This window comes from Nilaparvata lugens, chromosome X (assembly GCF_014356525.2).
Source record: "Nilaparvata lugens isolate BPH chromosome X, ASM1435652v1, whole genome shotgun sequence".
NCBI classification, from domain to species: Eukaryota; Metazoa; Arthropoda; class Insecta; order Hemiptera; family Delphacidae; genus Nilaparvata; species Nilaparvata lugens.
In genome coordinates, this window is record NC_052518.1 from 45,116,132 (window position 1) to 45,136,407 (window position 20,276).

At 35.5% G+C, this 20,276-nt stretch overlaps 1 protein-coding gene across 1 annotated transcript in view; it reads left to right on the forward strand.

The window, feature by feature from the left end:
* LOC111057890 overlaps positions 1-20,276 on the forward strand; it is a 137,070-nt gene that overhangs the window by 62,131 nt on the left and 54,663 nt on the right. The window contains exon 2 of the mRNA XM_039441405.1: positions 11,818-12,254. Coding sequence (XP_039297339.1) covers positions 11,818-12,254 — 437 coding nt within the window. The remainder of the gene's footprint in view (positions 1-11,817; positions 12,255-20,276) is intronic.

Sequence of the window (20,276 nt, forward strand, 5' to 3'; positions counted from 1 at the left end):
ATAGTATTGCAAACGTTAACAAAAGAACAAATTCCAGCTTCAAATTGATAGATTAATTGAGCTGGATACGGGTGCATATGAAGTTGAAATTCATTCTGATAAAGCTATTGATTTAACATGTGCTGATTCAATTGCTAAGATACTCGGTTTTGATAATGTTGTTTTGCAAGCAAATAAATGACATTACTCTCAGCATTTGGTTAACATAACAAGCATTGGCAGTATTGTACTCAAGTGTAATTTAGCATGTGGTAGTTACTCTGACGGAAAACAAAAACTTATAATCTACAAATTTTTGCCAAAGGTTCCTAGCAGTTATTTAATAAACAAAGTACCATCACCAATTATTTATGTACCTTTGAATACTCTTTGAATTCAAACTATTGATCTAAAGGTGACAGACCAGAACGGATCGTTTATTGATTTCCATTGAGATACAATTACAATTAGGTTACACATAAGTGAAAAACAAAAGTAAACGTAATGGGTTATCTTGTTTTCAATCCATGTTCAAATAAGACATGTATGCACAATGTCATTGGAGAGACAAATGTGAGAGCGTCAACACTTAAAAACAAATATGCTTTATCAGCTAAAAGTAGGAGAATATTAGAAAAGTTAAATTCTATAGTTGAATGGCGGAATGTCAGGAGGAGGAGCTGCAATTAGTGGAATTCTGGACATGGAGACAGAGCTTCAGTTTTATAATGATATAACCAAATTCCAATTTCACACTTATACAGTTTATTGGGGACAAGAAATAAAAAACTCTGATGAGGAGCATGTAGGTATAAATTCTCTAGATGTCTATTCTTTACCTTGCGAATCATTTATATTTATTGAGGAAACGGTTAGCTGTACAAAACTGGGAGCAGTGGCAGCTGACCCACTGGTTGCGGCAGACTATAAATTAAGCAGTAACGTAATTGGTAACCTTTTTGAAGAAATACAATATGAATTAGCAGGTTTTAACAAATTTCTAAATCAAGATTGATTGGATTAACATCTACAATTAAAGCTATACTTGTGAAGAATATGCTTGATAAAAACACATATCAGTTGGCTGGTTTTGACAGAGCAGGATATGCGCTTACAGATAATAAATTCACTTTCTGTGTACCGCTGAAATTAATCCTCCCGTTTTTTGAAGATTTTCAAAGATTTTAAATTTGAAACAGGAACTCGTCTTATTGAGGTCACCGACAGACTTAAATTGCGTTGAGTCCACGACTGGAACAAGCATTAGTGTGGAAATTACAAAACTGCAATGGAGAATGCCCTACATAACTTTAGAAGATCACGTAAGACTGAAATTTTTGAGATTGCTCGATGCTGACACTCCGCTGAAATTAAGTTTCCACCATTGGGAAATTTGTGAATTACCAAATTTGCAAAATTCACTCAACCATTCTTGGGCAGTCCGCATGACATCGGTTTTTGATAGTCCAAAATACATTATAATTGCATTTCAAACCAATCGTAAGAATAAAATTAAAAAATCAATATCTAATTTCAATAGCTGTGATATTTACAATGTGAAAGTATATTTGAACAGCGAGTATTATCCATATGAAAATCTGCTAGTTAAAAGGAACTAATGTACAGAATGTTTATAGACTTCACTCCCTCATATTATAATCATACAATCAATAGCGAACTCATAACAGAAATCGCTTTAAGATGTTTTGTGATTCAACACCGCTGGTTGTTGTGGATTGTTCACACCAAACAAGTCATATGAAATCTTCGACTGATGTTCGTATTGAAATGGAATTTAATAATGCAGTACCTGCAAATACTTCCACTTATTGCATTTTAATTAGCGATCGTGTGATGGAGTAAACACTTCTGACAAGCATGGTGGAAGAAGTTCAGTAATTTTATTGATAGAGTGCACTGTGCACAATATTATATAAGGTGTGCAACCTGACAAATTTGGCTCATTATCAGTTCCACCTTTGAACAGGTAACATCTAAAATGTCCTATTCTTTGTGTTCTGATATTTTGGAGAGTAAGAACAAATTGCAAACTCGGTCTATTGGTATCCAGTGTGATCTCGATTCTGATAGTTTCTATTATGAGCCAAGGTGCAGTACACTGATACAGAAGCCACAGGAGGTGGAGGAGCAGAAACTGGAGGAGGAGGAGGGGGAGAAAGACGGCGGATTTGATGAGCCTGCCGAACAGAAAGAAGTAGACAAGCAGACGACTACGAAAATTGCTACAGTTGATCTTCACTGGTTTAAACAAGATTGTAATCAAATTATTGTGAAAGAACTTGCCATTATTGATCAGTTTAATAATTATATTGTATTCTATTTCAAATCGCCATTTGCAAAAACAGAATTGAGTGTAAAATTGTATAATGATATATCATGGTTAGAATGTCACTATCAAAAATAAAATGGGAAGATGGAGATTTAGAATACACTGACTCATTAATATGTGATTACCTTGTAGGTTATGAAAAAATTTTTACAAAAGGAACTGAGAAAGCAAAGTTTTTAGGAAGATTGCATACTAACGTTCAATATATAACAGAGGATTTTGCAAAACCCGTTTTCAGCTTTTTCACTAGTTCATGGTGTTATGGTGTGTGTAACATTCATAAAAATAGACCTGATGGACGATGTGCTTTGTACAGTGCTCAACATTATAATTCTTTGTTGTTTAAAAATATGTATCAAACAAATAATTTCATGTGTGAAAACAATCAAATGCAAAGTATGAAAATGGCCGCGATGTACACAAATTTGCAGAAAAGAAACTTCCCTCGTTATGGATTTTTCTACAATGGAAAATAGATTCAGTGTGTTTATTGCATGCATGCATTGAGACTGCATGAAGCACATACATGTTGCCTGTCTTCAATTAATGAAGAAAGACCCCTTAATTACTCTATAATAGTCCCAGCCTACACTTAGTTTTGTTCATTCGCTTATCATGGACCTGAGAAAGTGGTTGGCTGCTGACAACGAGTTGGAAGTGAGGTTGAAACACTGTATTGATTGGTATGATGAGTGTGAAAGTGCAATTAGGAAATCAACTTGTAAAAATTATAGTTTGGCGAAACAATTAAAATACATTTTTCTGAACATGATTAATTTAAATGACATAAGAGACTATCTATGTTATTATCATCCTCATAATTTGTGTATAGATAAGTTAATTAAAATTGAAGATGAAATTATGAATAGTTGTAGTGAAATGTGTAAATAAACTTTTTCTGTGTTCAAATGATTTTTCATTTCAATATTCCTCTCACTTTCCAGTTTAGTAGCAGCTTAGAGCTAGAGCTGATAAGACCAGCACGTGTGCCGCAATCTTTTTATAGAAGTGAGACACGCCCCCCTCAGCTATCTGTTGATGCTAACAAGTATGCAACGTGCACATTATCAATTTATAGAACAGAGACACATGCCAAACAGGAGCGTTACATGCAGTGTTATGGTATTTCAAAATTCAAAAAATTAACTTGTCTCTTGATGGCAATTTTATTTAACAAATTTGATTCAATTGTGAAGAATATTAAATTTTCAACAGGATGTCAAGATGCTGATTTGCCGTTAATAAAAAAAGAAAATGTGCACTTTCCAATTTTATCTGAGATATTCGAATTACTCGATATACTAGATACAGGTCATCTACATTATGGTTGTACAAATGATTCGGCATTATCTGTTGTTACAAATTCCGATGAACTTTGGAAATGCTTGTACGATATTGCAGATAAAAAATGTAAAAGAACATTAGATCATTGACCTCTCTGTAGAGATATGGATTCACTTTAATCTGACAGTATAGCATCAGATTATTTAGCAATAGATGTAGAGAGAAAGAGAGAGTGAAAGAGAGAGAGATAGGGAATTTCTCAATTCACTTTAATCTGTCAGTATAGCATTAGATGTAGAGAGAGAGAGTGAGGGAATTTTTCCCTCAATGGGAAATTATTTTTTCCCTCATCCAATAGTCAATAGTCAATAATCGATATCCACCCTCCTCATCTATACTGGGGAAGGGGAAGGGAAAATCTATTTGAGAGAGAGAGATATCTCTCTCCTTCTTCATCCCCCTCGTCCTCACTGAGAGAGGGGGAGAGAGAGAGAGGGTGATTAGATTAGATTAGATTAGATTAGATTAATTTGGATTAGATTAGAGAGAGAGAGAGAGAGAGAGAGAGAGAGAGAGAGAGAAAGAGAGAGAGAGAGAGAGAGAGTGAGAGAGCGAGAGAGAGAGATGGTGAGGGGGGAAATCTATTTTTAGAACACCCCCCCACCCAGCGGTGAAGGGGGGAGGGCATGGGGGTGGTGGGATGGGTGAGTGTGGTGAGGGGGGAAGGGGATTTCGAGCAAAAAAACTTCCTTTAACTGTCAGATTATGCCTACTGTTGATAATTTCTTTTAAACATTTTCTTTTTTTAAAACAAAATAAATCAGCTGTTTTGGAACAGCTGTTATAAAAATACATGTTTTATTGCAATCAGCTACAGCCTATGAATTATTACTTCTCTCCTCATAAAACAGCAAATTTTTATTGTGTATGTACTACATAGGGATACATTTTATTCAAATTTAGTTTACACAGCTTACATCATTCTTTTCAGAATTAAATTATCTGCAATTTTTATTGTGAAAAATTATTTCTTTACTGATCATTGAAGAATGTTATTGGGCGTCAAACATAGAAGTCTGTGTTTTTCTACTTGGATTTTTTGCAAATTTCAACTTTTTTCTCAAAAACTACTCACACTACAGCTTCCAGACTAGTTTTATTCAATTTTTCAGATATTTTTCCATATGATTCCAGCATAATTTTTTCGAAAACCAGTCCCCAAACAATTTAGTATCGGTGTATTTCACCAGAGGAACTGAATTCCGGGCGAAATCTTTCACCCTGTATAGCTCGCTAATGAAGCGTTTATGGATATATGTTTATAAGAACTTTTACTCTCATTTTTACCTCTACTATCACGTAGTGAATTATTTTACCATAATTATGAATCACCCTGTATAAATGATAGGAATAAGCGGAAGTATTATTTTCAAAGCTAGAGGAGCTCTATTCCCGCTGAATTACAGACCGGAAAGACGGGAAGAAACACACAGATGTTCAATGTGCAATAGTCAGGAAAACGAGGACTTGTTTCATTTTTTAGGTAGATGTAAATTTCTAGGAGCGATAAGAAAGACATGGTTCAATAAGTGGAGACTGGAAAGAAGAGAGGTCATAGAATACTTGGATGGAAAGGATTGGAAACTTTTGGTGGGGTATGTGAGGGCGGCTCTGAGGTATAGAAAGCAAATAATAGAAGAATTCAATTATTAATGCTCCAATTTTTTCCTCTAATCGTTGGTCATTCTCTCTGTGATAAATGGATTGTTTTATAAATATGAATCTTTGGTCGTGTATACTACTACCGAGCATCCATCACATATAACAGTAATATTAATTAGATAAAAATTTAGATTAGTGTATTTTATTTTTTTTTCTCTATTCTCATAATATGAATCAGGTGAGAGTTCAATATTTGGCATTCAAAATCTATTCTTTCAAGGACAGTCTGTTTTGTTATGAATCGCAAACCAAGCCAATTTAATATATTATTTTTTATTGAGAACTCTTTGAATTGTTTTGTTGAATAAAGTTCATTTCTATTCTATTCACAATTTGAATGATGACGTTTGTTTTTGTCCAAATACTTCTGTAGACGTTGTGTGCAGTGCAAGTGACTCCTGTGATGGAGTGCCGTGGAAAAGATAATCTAGGCTAATGGGGAAAACGTTGGTAGATGAAGATTGAAATCTTCTTTTTTGAGATTGAAATTTAAATTATCTTTATTCTTCTTCTTAGAAAGTACAAACAATAATATACAATATACATTTACAAAACTTGAAGGAGGTTCCTCACATGGGCAAAGCCTGCGAGTGTGTGTGTGTGTGTGTGATTATAGTTGATGCTTTTGAAGCAATAGCAAATGATTGACTGTTTAATGTGGAATTGGTCAAAACTTCATTATTGCCCCTCACTTCTATTTGAGAAAACTTAGCTATCAATTCAAATCGTGAACTAACAATGCTGTGTTATTTTTCAGTACCCATATTATACAAAAATTGTGAGAATTGTGACTAAAGAAATATTTGAAAAGATGAGTCATTTGAGTAGGGCACCCGAAAGCCCTATACAAGCAATGTTAACTAAATGACACATATCTCAAGAATGGTTAAAGATAGAGCCTTGATTTTTTTTTATTCGAAAGATAATCAAAATATCTAGTTCCTACCACAGGTTTTTTCGAATCAACAATAAAAAAAAAAGTTATGATTTTTTTTTTCAAAACACGATTTTTTTCTCATAATTTTCTCATTCAATGTACTCTATTTTTTTTTTTTAATAAACCTTGTCCAAAAATCTTGTGAGAGGAACTAGATATACACCTAAGCTACCTGTGTTACAAATTTGAGAGCTCTATCTCTAATAGTTATTGAGTTACATGTCATTTAGTGTTTGAAAATCAAATTTTTCAGGAAGCGAAGAAAACCAAAAAAATAGAATATTTGTTGTAACTCACAGATCAATATCCTCCTGCGCAGTAAGCTGGATTGTCAGGGTCTTCATCTGCTTCATAAAGGTCTTCCAGTCTTCTTTTCTGTACATTTCTTGTCTGCCTGATTTTCTTTTGGAGTTCCAGAGATGCCTTTTCTCCATTTCTTATGCGTTCTTTGTCCAGCCGCTTCATTGCCAGCACCATGTTTCTTCCAGCCTCCAAACCCATTTCTTCCATAACTTTCACTTTGGAAATATATCCTTCATTGAAAGACGAAACAGCTTCATATACACCTAACTCAAGGACAGGAAGGGTCACAAAAGTACGTTTTGGTACACGAGTCCAAATCAGATTGTTCAAGGACTCGTTGGGATTTTGCGTCTTGCCCTTCAAACATTTTTCTAGAAGTAGAGGATCAGCCAATGATTTGAATACAGGTTTTATCGCTGACATGATGATTTCAGGTATGTGGAAGTGGTTCTTGTGGTCATATACTGCATTTTCCATTGCAGCTTTATGGAATTTGCACCAGGTATTGGCATCCTTGGGACAAAGTTGATGGGTTGGATTTTCATTTGTTGACTGAACATGGAAATATGTAGCCCATATTGCTCTCTGCATATATTTTACACTGTGAGTGTTCCTTCTTATTGCCAACCCATAGAAAATTTGGAGTTTTTTTACTCTCTCACCTGTCAGACGTCCTTTTCCTTTGAGAGGTTTTCCGTCACTCAACTTTTCATTTCTCAGTTTGAAAAGTCGTGTCCCCATACGTTTTTGGATGTGGCCAATACACTCAAGTTTGTGTATAGAGACATCCTGACCATAAGGCTGTGCCTCACAAACTGCCTGATATCCTTTGGAATCTCCATCACCCAAATATTCGGTATACTTTACATTATACTTGGGCATGGAGCGGCTGAAAAGTTTGATGGCACCATCAATTTCCATCCCCCCACTTGTACCACGGTAGTTGGCTTGGCAGTCATCTTCGTGAATATTTTCAAGCCTTTGTGGGCATTTGCAATATTTTGATAAAGCACAAATATCTAGAACCTTACCAGTGTCCACTGATGTGAGAGAAACTATGCCATTTAGCGAAGAGAAGCCTCGCTTTTGCCAAGAGCCATCTAAAGCTACACACAGATTTCTATCATCACTGTTTTCAGCACATGCTTCCTCAACTGCAGACTTCATCGACTCTTCACACACAGATTTCACAGTTGAAGTTAGGGCTTTCTCATGAAGGGAAAACATTGTCGGTGGAGCAGATAAGTTCATGATACCACACAGACTTTGAGCACTTTTATATCCTTTACCAATTGTTCGCATACCTAATATGAGCCTAAGGTTCAAGTCATAAAATGTATGACTTTTATTATCATCATTATTCACCTGAATAGGCCTATCAACTTTTTTACAGTTCTCAAATGTTTTTACAGATTCACAGTTCTTGCACAATATTTTTATTTGTGAAGCTAGGCCTACAATTGACTTCCTACTTATGTGTAGTGGATGATTACAAAACTTACAAACTGCAATGTCATGTAGCATCAATTCAAGAACGTCTAAATCAATTATTTCGTAGCACTGAATGTCATTTCTATCATTATATTTGTCAAGGTTCTGACTTAGTTTTATCTTTGAGCTGGAAGGTTGATAATGATCATGTTTTTCTTTCTGGATGGGTGTAGATGTAGCTGCTTCATCAGTTGATTTGGCTACAACTTTCTTCCGTTTATAAGACAAGCGTCTTGTTCCAACTTTCTTTTTATTTCCCATTGTATTACACAATAAAACTATAAAATGTACTTACAAATCACTTTGACTTTGTTTTTTTAGACACAACCAAACACCAAAAATCGAAAACTATAAAAATCGCATCCAACATAACCGCAAACCGCAATTCAATAACAACAACACTATTCACCTTCAACTACACATGTTCGTATCATTGCCAACATAACAATGTACATCATAGCGAAAGAATTGTGAAAATCGCTTGATGCATTCAAAAGTTATACTGTTTTGAAATATTTGGTAATTTTCTTGAAATCAAAGTTAGAAAAAGGATTGTAGAGTATTAAAAAATACCAATTTTCATTGTGAAATAAACATGCAAATATCAAGTATCTTATATGAATGCATTCAGAAAACCAAGATCTATTCAATGGCGCCAAAATTCAAAAATCGACAAAAAATTTTTTTTTGCCTTTTTGGGTGCCATTAAGTTATGATGAGGAAATGTCATAGAAAACACACATCCAACATTTTCATGTAAATGTCAAAAGAGCAATAGAATATTTCCATTTCTTCAGGAACATTTGCGGAGAGCTGCTCAAAAGAACATTGAATAGCATCCACAATCCCCCTATTGAGGGGCGTCTGGAACATTTCATACATTCATAACGAGTGAGGGAAAGAATGCAAGATAGATGATAAACATTAATATTATCATCACCCATAACATCAAGCCACAAATTCTTTCCATGAGTGGGAAAGATGACACATTGCAATGAAAAAATATTTGATAGAATGAGTCTTCAATCTAGCTCTAGACCTGCGCGTCCTCAAATAATATTGGATTATTTGTATATCGAAGATACTTTTTCAATTTTTCTTCTAGATTTTCTAAAATATTTCCTGAAAGATTGATCAATATGAACAACTTGATTACAGATGGATTACATCTGGAATACATAGATCATGTGCAAGGGCCAGGGAGCTACACATGCAAGGCAGATCATGTGACTGCTCTGAATTCAGAGAATATGTGAAACAGTACAAAAAAATATTAAACAGATTTATTAGACAGGCGAAAATAATGTACAACAGCAATAGAATAAAAATCCTGACAATAAGACAAAGATGGCATGGAAAATAGTTAAGCAAGAAACAGGCATGAACACAAAAGAATTGAATCTATCTAAAGTATTTGAAAAAACTCCTATAGAATCCACACTGAACTCATTCAACAACTCCTTTGTCAATATTTGCTGAACACTCAATCTAAATATCAACATGCATGCAGCTCTTGATTATTGTAGAAAGCAACCAGAAACAAATAATATTCTCATTTCATTTGATCCAGTCACAGAGCATGAAGTAATCAATCTAATAAAGAAAATGAAGGCATCAAAGGCACCTGAATGGGATGAGTTCCCTCCTCTCCTCTTAGAGAAATGTTTTGTGAACTTGGCTAAACCCTTAACCTTCCTAGTCAACCAGTCTTTTGGGTATAGAGTGTTTCCCGATCTCTTGAAGTACAGCAGTGTGCTACCCTTTCTGAAAAAGGGAGACCCACAGGACTTTTTCGACCCATAGCAATACTATCTGTATTTTCAAAAGTATATAAAATGGCTGTCGCAAGTAGGTTGACTGCTTATCTTGAAAATAATGGATTATTGAATGAGAATCAGTTCGGTTTTCGTAGGAGCAAAGACATTGTGGGTGCAATATATGAATTTGTCAAGGTTATGTCGCATGCGATTGACAGGTCACAACTGCTAGCATCTTCTGTGACCTGTCAAAAGCTTTTGATTGTGTGAATCACGAGATACTACTGGAAAAGTTAAGCTTTTATGGAATACATGGCACCGCTCTAAAATGGTTCAGCTCATACCTTTATAATAGGCAACAATGTGTGAGAGATAAATTGTCCGCTAAATCTTCTTCATATGCTATAGTCCCAAATGGAGTCCCTCAAGGATCCGTACTAGGACCATTGCTTTTCCTAGTATATATTAATGATGTGACAAGTGCTGCACCTGATATAAGATTAATTATGTATGCAGATGACACAACTGCTCTGGCTACAAGCCCCGATCACATCACTCTTGCAAGTAAATTGAAAAGTGCACTGTCAGCAATGTCCAAGTGGTTTAAAGCAAACGGTCTATCATTAAACTATAATGAAAGCCATCTTATTCAATTTAGCTCTGCTCGTAATCTTACAGCAGTAAACAGAGGAAACATATATTTCCATTTATTTTTTGCTTGAAAGCTCTCACCATGGCTCTACCACAATTTATTGCATGATTATATCAACTACTTAAAATCAGCTTTTCCAATAATTGAAGACAGTGTTGAAGTGTCCTCTTCAACAAAATTCCTGGGACTTATAATAGATCAGAGTTTCACTTGGAAGGAGCATATTCAGGTCCTTGCAAAAAAACTAAATCAAGCTTATTTTGTAATTCTCACCCTCTCTCACTCACTAGACAAGAGAACCCTATTGGCCATCTACTACGCATATGTCTACTCATATCTGAGCTGAGGAACCATTTTCTGGGGAAATTCTGTTGATAGCGATAAAATTTTTATAATCCAGAAAAAAATAGTAAATCATTTGTGGATTGAGATCAAGAGATTCTTGCAAAGCATTCTTCGAAAACCTAAACATTCCAACGCTGCCATCTATTTTTATCTATCAATTGCTGGTTGTTGTTAAACAGAATTTAGATAAATTTCAATTCTGCACGGATAATCACGGGTATAATACATGTAATAGTAGTCTCATTGCTTTTCCAGTACATAGGCACACAGCTCTAGAAAAAACTCCATTCTACTCTGGAATACGTTATTTTTATAAATTACCTGCAGCCTTCAGAAATCAAGATTCAATAAACAAATTCAAACTAACAGTCAGAAAAATGCTAGAAGAGAAAGCTCTATACTCTGCTGCCGAATTTTAATTTGTGAAAAGGGGCTGTAGAGTGTAACTTAACTTTTTGTGACTTTCATTTCCATGTGAATTTGATGAGATACATCATAGAGTGTATTTATTTATTTTACTCTCAAGAAGCTAGAACTCTTTCTAATATAATTTTGTTCTAGTATTGACATGTCACCAGTCAATTTAGTGTTACTCAAAAATTGATGTAATTTGACGATGAATAAATGAAATGAAATCAGGTCCAGAGCTAGATTGAAAACTCATTCTATGGAATATTTTCTCCATCACAATGTGTAATCTTTCCCATTCGAGGAGAAAATTTGTGGCTTGATGTTATGCGTTATAATATTAATGTTTATCATTTATCTTGTATTATTTTTCTCAATCGTTATGAATATATGAAATGTCCCAGATACCCCTGAATTGGGAGGTGGTGGATCCTATTCATCCACTATTCATGCTATTCATGAAATGAATGTTCATAATCTATCTTGTATTCTTTCTCTTCATATGAATATATGAATTGTTGCTGATGTATCTTAATAGGGAGGATGTGGATTCTATTCATTCAATGTGTTTTGATTGGATGTATTTCAGGTGACGTTGACTGAAACAAAGTTCACATTCGAAGCGGCTGTGACAGCTCCAGAAGAGGAATGCAACAAGCGACCGCGGCTTATGTTGGATGACCACAAAACCATCCAAGACCACACCATAGAAGAAAAAAAAGACACAATCATTGAGAAAGATATGATGGAGGAGAAAGATAAGTACCAGAAGATGATCGTTTGCGGGGGTGAAGAAACAAAGGACAAGAAGCAGGTGTTTGAGTCAACGAGGGAGGAGTGGATGTCGACGGGAAGCTGCCTGGCACTGGAGAGAGCACAGCGGAAGCCGCGGTCGGAGAGACGCAGTATCTCGATGGAGTCAGCTCCCACGCTGAGGAGGGATGAGATCCGTGGAGCAACCATCCTTGTGCAGCAGGCATCCGTCACCGATCGCACCTCTCCCGAGGCCGCCGACTTCGAGATCAAGTCAGTACTCCCATCTATTCAAGTTATTTATTATATATATTTACATCATATGCTTATACTCTTATACCAAGTATATATACCAAGTATATATATATATATATATATATATATATATATATATATATTATATATATATATATATTATATATATATATTATATAAATATATATATATATATATAATATATATATATAACTATAATATATATATATATATAATATATATATATATATATATATATATATTATATATATATATTATATATATATATATATATATATATATATATATATATATATATATATATATATCTATCACTCACTGCTCGGTTGAGGAAGGGAACTCAGTTCCCAAAAATTTCCGTTTATAATGAAAGTTTTTAAGTGTTTTCAATCTATATCTTGTGGCTCCTGTTTTGATATATATATATATAAGGCGATATAAAGGCTGTAGGTCTATGCATATATATATATATATAAATATAGCCGTAGCTGTAGGCTACGTATATAGCCACTAGCCATAGGCGATATAAAAAACAAAGGCGATATAAAGGCGATATTCAAATTTCAAATTCAAATTTATTCACACTCATAAATACATATACAGGAACCAAATAGAGTCCAGCTTGACAAATACAACAATAATCCATCTAAAATTTAATAATAGATTGTAATTAATAGTATATAATATAATAATATAATAATATATAATACAATATTAATGTGAACAATAACTGCTCATAAAGTGTTTCATGAAGCACTTGTCCGTGAGCAGGAGTTGAGGTTTAATCGGATATAGGAGGAGAAAAAAGCCTACACACACACACACAAACACACACACATTCAATCATCATCATCAAGTAATTTTATTGATTGACTGTAGCATTTCCTCTCTTTAAATATACTTATATTATGAAATGTAGCTAAAACTGCGAAAAAAATGGGAGGAAGAATCACCAGTATAATTTTTTTCAACATAATTCATGACAAGAGAGGGAAAAAAATGAAAAATAAAAGATGAGACATAACAGCGATAAATAAAACAATGTTTGCAGATCAAAGCTCAAAGCAAAGGTTAAACTTTAAAGGATACAGAAGTAACTACAGTAAAAAGACCATACTACACTGAAATTCATATTCAATAATGGATTAGATATTAGCACCATGTGTTCCTCAGCTTACTACTTTGAATAAGTCTTCTACTTCCAATGGTGAATGAAGCCATAGCCAACTCTTCGTTTGTTTCAGGAATTTCTTGAGATTCTGTAGCTTTCTAATCTCATCTGGGAGAATATTGAAGAGTTTAGGTCCAAGGAATAAAAAGCATCTCTGGAAGGTAGTACTGTTTGGTTTGGGGAGTCTGATTAGCATCCTTGTAGTTTGCCTAGTTATCTGCTGATTTTGTTCAAGATTCCCCATTTGATTCCTATCCCCACTCATTTTATAAAACAAAGATAAAACTTTCAGTACATACATGTATCTGAAAGGTAGAATTCCAAAAAACCTGAATATTGGGAAAGTTTGCGTTCATCTATTAGCTCCAAACATTATTCTAACAATTGATTTTTGTAGGATTATAAGATTTTTAAAATGAGACATGAAGGTAGATGCATAACATGAGATTCCGTATTCCAGCCTACTATTGAAGAAAGAGAAATACATTACATGAAGAATATTTACAGGGAAGAATTGACGCAGTTGATAGAAAGTCCTAACCAAGTATAAGAGGTACCCTTTTACTTTATTCACATGCAAATCCCAATTTAGACTTTGATCCAATATTAGCCCAAGATATTTAATAGAGTCAGATTGTTGAATTACCTCACAGTCACAACTCACAGATCTGCAACCGACCTGATGATACCTGACAGGATCAGTGAAACTAAATGGTGATGATAATGAAAAGTTTATATAGGAAGTCTTGCTCGCATTTAGTGCTAGTTTGTTACAGTTGAACCAGCATCGCAAATCAAATAAATCCAGCTGCATCTTTTCATGCAGTTCTTCTTCATTTTTAGCAGAATACGCTAGGGCTAAGTCATCGGCAGAAGATGTAATTGATCCAAAAAATGTGTGGGAAGACAAATCATTTATGTAGACTAAAAACAATATAGGGCCCAAAACGGATCCTTGTGGAATGCCGTATTTGACTGTTGTCAGCTCACTATCACAACCCGAAATAGACACATACTGCTTTCTATTCATCAAGTATGATTTTAACCACATGTTGGTAACACCACGGACACCAGCAGCATGAAGCTTATTCAACAAGGTGCTGTGTTCAACTGTGTCGAAAGCCTTTCCGATGTCCAAGAATAGACCAGACGTTCTATTTTTATGTGGTGTGTTGATGCTGTGATAAATATCTGACATAAACTTATATAATGCCTGTTCTGTGTTCAAGCCCTCCTGAAATCCAAATTTGTTTCTATTAAAATAGTTCACTTTATTGAAAAAGCTCATTAATCTTTTCTTAAAAAGTTTCTCTAGAATTTTTGAGAACACTGAAAGCAGTGAGATGGGTCTATAATTTGAAATTTCTCTATTCTTTTTTTTTTTATTTTATTTATATATTACATGTCATAGGCCATTACAAGAAAAGCATGGACAATTGTCATACAAAAATCAGTCAATAAAAACATAACTTAATCTAGCAATACAAGTTCTTATTTCTAAACAATGCATTATATTAAGATGACAAAAGTAACTATGACTATGATGCACACTATTATAGATACCAGTAACACAAAAAACAAACATTTATAGATAAAAAATAGAATTGTAGAGTAAGGTACTAGAATAAAGTCAGTCTATCAGCCTCTTTCACATAGTAATTTATATTGAAAATGTTGAAAGGAAGGCCTAGGATTTAATTTATGAGTGTCTGCCAACTATACGGACACTCCTCAATCAACCAGTCCTTAGTCATTCTTTTGAACAGGCCAAGTGATTGAGCCTCCTTTAACCGGGTTGGCAACGAATTAAAAACCTTTATACTTTTATGCTCCGTACTTTGTTCATAAAATGCTGTTCGGTGCTGATTAATTCTTACAACATTTCTTGATCTGGTGAAATGATCATGAATATCAGATCCTGTTGTCCAACTGTCATGTGACTTATAAGCAAAAATAGCCAGGTTGTAAATATAAAGAGCAGGAACTGTCATGATTCTTGATGACTTGAAAATGGACCAACAAGAAAATCTATGGGGCTTCCCAAACATGATCCTAACAGTTCTCTTCTGGGCTTTGAAAACCATCAGTGCATCTCTTGAAGTACCCCAAAGCAGTATGCCATATGAGAGTAGTGACTCAAAATACCCATGGTAGGCAGCAATCACAGCATCTCTTGCCAGAACCCCAGATAATCTTGAGATAATGAAGGCTGCTGAATTGAGTTTTTTTATCAGTGATTCCACATGAACTGACCATGCCAAATTCCGGTCGACAGTCACTCCCAGGAACCCTGCCGAGGTAGAGGGCTGAACCTCCTCACCATCAATATCAAACTGAAAAGAGCCCAGCTGTGATCGCTGTATCTGGAATTCAATAAATGAGGTTTTCTTAATGTTTACCTCCAACAAGTTTGCCTTGCACCACTGAGCCACCTCACTAAGCACAGAGCCTGCAGTCAGCTGAAGTTCATCACTATTCCTAGCTGTTATTAGGAAATTTGAATCATCAGCAAAGAGAACTGATTTGGCATGATGTACATTTGCAGGGAGGTCATTAATGTAAATCAGAAACAGAAGGGGGCCCAAAATTGATCCCTGTGGGACCCCTCTCCCAACAGGACGAAGTTCAGACCTGAATTTACCATTAATGACAACACCATTATCGCCCTCTATTTCAACCATCTGGTTTCTGTTACTAAGATAAGACTCAATCACCGACAAGAAATTACCTCTAATTCCATAGTAATGAAGCTTCCTTAGGAGAATGCTGTGGTTCAGGCTGTCAAATGCCTTCTTCATATCAACGTAAAACCCCAAGACCTTAACACCCTGATCCAATGATGAATAGATATCACTGATGAAACTCTCCAATGCATCTACGGTTGACATTCCAGCTCTAAAACCATATTGACACTCACTTAAAAGATTGTTATTCAGGAAGTGAGCCAGCAAGGGGTCATACATTGCTCTCTCCCATACCTTGGACAAAGAGGTCAAGTTAGCTATAGGTCGGTATTTATCCACTTCCTTCCGAGAGCCTTTTTTGAAAATTGGCTTTAGCTTAGATACCTTGAAGCAGGCGGGGAATGACCCAGAAGCACATGATCTGTTCAGAAGCTGAGTGACAGGACCACTGACACAATGGAAAAACTCATGTAGTATTTTTGAAGGAATTCCATCAGACCCACTGGACATTTTCATTTTTAGCTTCTTAGCAATAGATACAACCCCTTGCTCAGACCAAGTTGGCATTTCAGAGACAGCAGCATTACCAGTGTTAGAATTTACAAGTAAATCACAAAAAGAAGGACCGTCAAAAACCCCCAAACTGAGCCTATTATTCGATGAAACCACCCCAGCAAAGTAGTCATTGAATACTTCAGCAACTTCACAAGGTGATCCTACTGGGAGGCCATCAATCAAAATTGGATACTCACCCTGATGGGAGTTTCCTTCCTGATTAAATTCCATACAGCCTTAGATTTGTTGTCAGCAGAAGCTATCAGTCTCTTGGAATATTCAGTCTTGAGAGAATGGATCAGCAGTTTGATGTCAGAGGATATCTTTTTGAACAACTCACGAAACAGAGTATTTTGAGGATAAGCCTTCATAAACAGTTCCAGGTCTCGCTTCCTGTTACAGAGATCCTTCAAGTAAGGATTTGACCAGGGGATCTTTGAAGTATTTCTGGGGATTCCTAACTTTCTCAAAGGAAAGGCCATTTCAAAACCCTGAACAAACATCTGGACAAAGTAATCAGTCTGAGCCTCGTGGTGAATCTCATTCAGATATATAGGTGACCAGTCACATTGACCTAAGTAGTGAGAGAATTTCAACTTGTTTTGATCAGAGAAAGATCGTTTCATTACAGCCTTGAGAGATTTCACCTGATGCAGAGGTAAAGGAACAACTATCTCCTGAGCAAAGTGATTGGACAGAGACAAGCTAATCACTCTTGACAATACAGCATCAATATATTTGACACTGAAGAAACCATTATCCAACAGAGTGGAAGAGTGAGCTGTAACCCGAGTAGGCTCCCCAATCACATCCTGAAGACCATAGGCACAGAAGACTGACATCAACTCCTGCTTTGAGCTTGAGTTGCTGAGAAAGTCAACATTAAAGTCGCCAATCACAATAATTCCCTTAAATCTCTTAAAAGTTGAAGAAAGAAGCTTGTCAAGCCTGTCAACAAATGTATCCATTGAGCTGTCAGGGGATCTATAAATACAGACTATAAGAAAATCACCCTCCACAGTCACAGCCGCTGCCTCAAAGTCTGACTCGCAAACCTCTGCTAAGCTGAATTCAGAGGTCAAAAATCCACATCTTGAATATATGGCCACACCACCGCCCTTTCGTAACTCTCTGTTGAAATAGCACACAAGATTAAAATTTTCAATATTAACACTTTCACTGCCATTCAACCACGTTTCAGAGAGACATAAGAGATCAACTCTACTTAGAGATTTGTTTTCCTGCATGTTTTGAATTTGCAGAGCCAACTCTGTGTTTTTATTACGAATACTTCGAACATTATAGTGCAGGACATTTAGAGTGACTGGGCCTGACATAGAATTAGGTGAGTGACCATGGTTGCTTCCAGCCTCAGCAAGACAGTCAATCAGATTTGTGCGATCTACAAATGTTTGCAATCGCTGGTTTAATCTAAAAAATTGATTGGTCTATAAGAGATCAGAACTGGAATTTCATGAGTAGCTACCACATCCTGATCAGTACGGTCAACCACTATAGAATCAGGTGTTGCTTCAATAGAGCAATGCACACTACCATTTTCGCCAATTCTCTCATCACATTGGAAAGGACCATCATCACTAGCACGTGAGCCACTACAGAAGGTGGCATCAACTGTCACAAAGGATTGTGTCATTGTATCATGAGCACGATAGCAGCTGTCAATTAGGTCACCGCTCACTGCCAGAGAATGAGGTGTGAGAGTATCAGGTCCAACATAATTATTTCTATCAGAGACTGAATTCTCAGTTACAATTCTGAAAATTCTCTTTGCAACCATGAACTTACCTCTCCTGTTCAAATGAAGACCGTGACTAGTGTGGAGACGTCTTTCAATAGACCATAAATTTAAAATTTTTATAGAGTGCAGTCTAGACAAACACCTTATGATTCGGTTTATAGCAGCTATAGATCTATTTTCAATGGAACTCTCAAAGAGATCGTAACGGTAGGGTATGGTTGATATTATCAGATTGTTGTGTGTATTCGATCCACTCTTAAAAATATGTATTACCTTAGCTGTTTTTAGATTTGATGGGAAATGGCCATTCAAAAAGCTGGCATTAAAAATGTGACAAAGAACAGGAACAAAAGCATAAGCTATAGATTTTATTAAACTGGAGGAAATATTATCAGGACCTGGAGATTTTCCATTTTTCAATTTATTTATTTCAGTTAGTAGTTCTTGATAGCTAATAGGATTTAAGAAAAAAGAATTTTGGATAAAATCACTTTTAAATTTTCTATCATGATTTTCTCTCATGGATTCATCTGGGTCATGTATTGAAGAAACTATTTCATCAGATATATTTATGAAGTATTCATTGTAATTGTTATCCAGAACGTTTCCATCTGTTATTAGATTATCTCTACAATGCAGATGGATCGACTTTCGTTTGGAAACTGATTTACTGCAATGATTATTTATAATTTCCCATTGTTTTTTTCACAGGAAAGGTATTCAAGTTGGAATAAAATTTAATCTTTTGATTTTTTATTAATTTATTTATGTTATTTTTTGCAGCCAAGTACTTAGCTTTTAATCTCTCATTTTGGGGAGATTTTCTATGCGCTTTATAGAGTTTATCTCTATGCTTAATTGCTAGGCAGAGCCCATCTGTCATCCACGGTTCTAGACGCTTAACATTTTTGACAAGCCTCTGGCTTGAACGAGTGCACTGCTTTATATACGCCAGCAGACCTGAACTGGAAACTTTCTGAACACAGAAAACTTATCATCAACACTGTCGCAAGCATATAAGTCACACCAATTATGCTCCATCAACAAGTCCGTCAATTTTTTGACGTCGATGATATCTTTAACTATGGGAGTAGCATGACCGGTCCGTTCTCCAGACACAGACAATGAAGCCGATATAGCTCTATGATCAGTAATCAGCGATTCAATGACTGAACTCTGAATTATTTTCCTGTTAAACTTGGATTTATAAAAGATGTGATCAATGCAGCTTGAGCTAAGGTTTGTTACACGAGTATCTACATCTATCAGTGATTGGTAGCCATTGAAATGCATGATTTCCATGTAATCAAAAGCCCCAGCACTACTCAAGTCATTTATATTGATGTTAATGTCTCCAAGAATCATTGAGTCACCTTCACATCCTAGATTCTCCAGAAAATGGCTCAAACTATTCAGGAAAACATCTAATCCAACAGAGTGCCATCTGTACAAACTCAATAATCTAAATTTGAAGTTGGATTTTTTCAGAGTGAGTAAAATAGAATCGGCTCCATCAATCCGTGATTCATCTCGCGAACAAGCAAAACCTCTGCTAGACGAAACAAATATCATGATACCTGATGCTCTACTTATATCACTGCCAGTGGAGTAATTATCATATCCATCAATAATATAAGGGTTCGCATCATTTATCGGTTGGAACCATGTTTCTGATAGGACAATTATATCAGGCTTCACTTTCCAACAGTTTATGTACAGTAAAAAGGAATCAAAGTTTCTGTTCAGACTACGAATATTTTGATGCAAAACTGTAATATTATCACCGCATGTTAGAAAACACGAGTTAACCCTGGTGATATCCTCCACTAATTCACATGCATTAATCATTT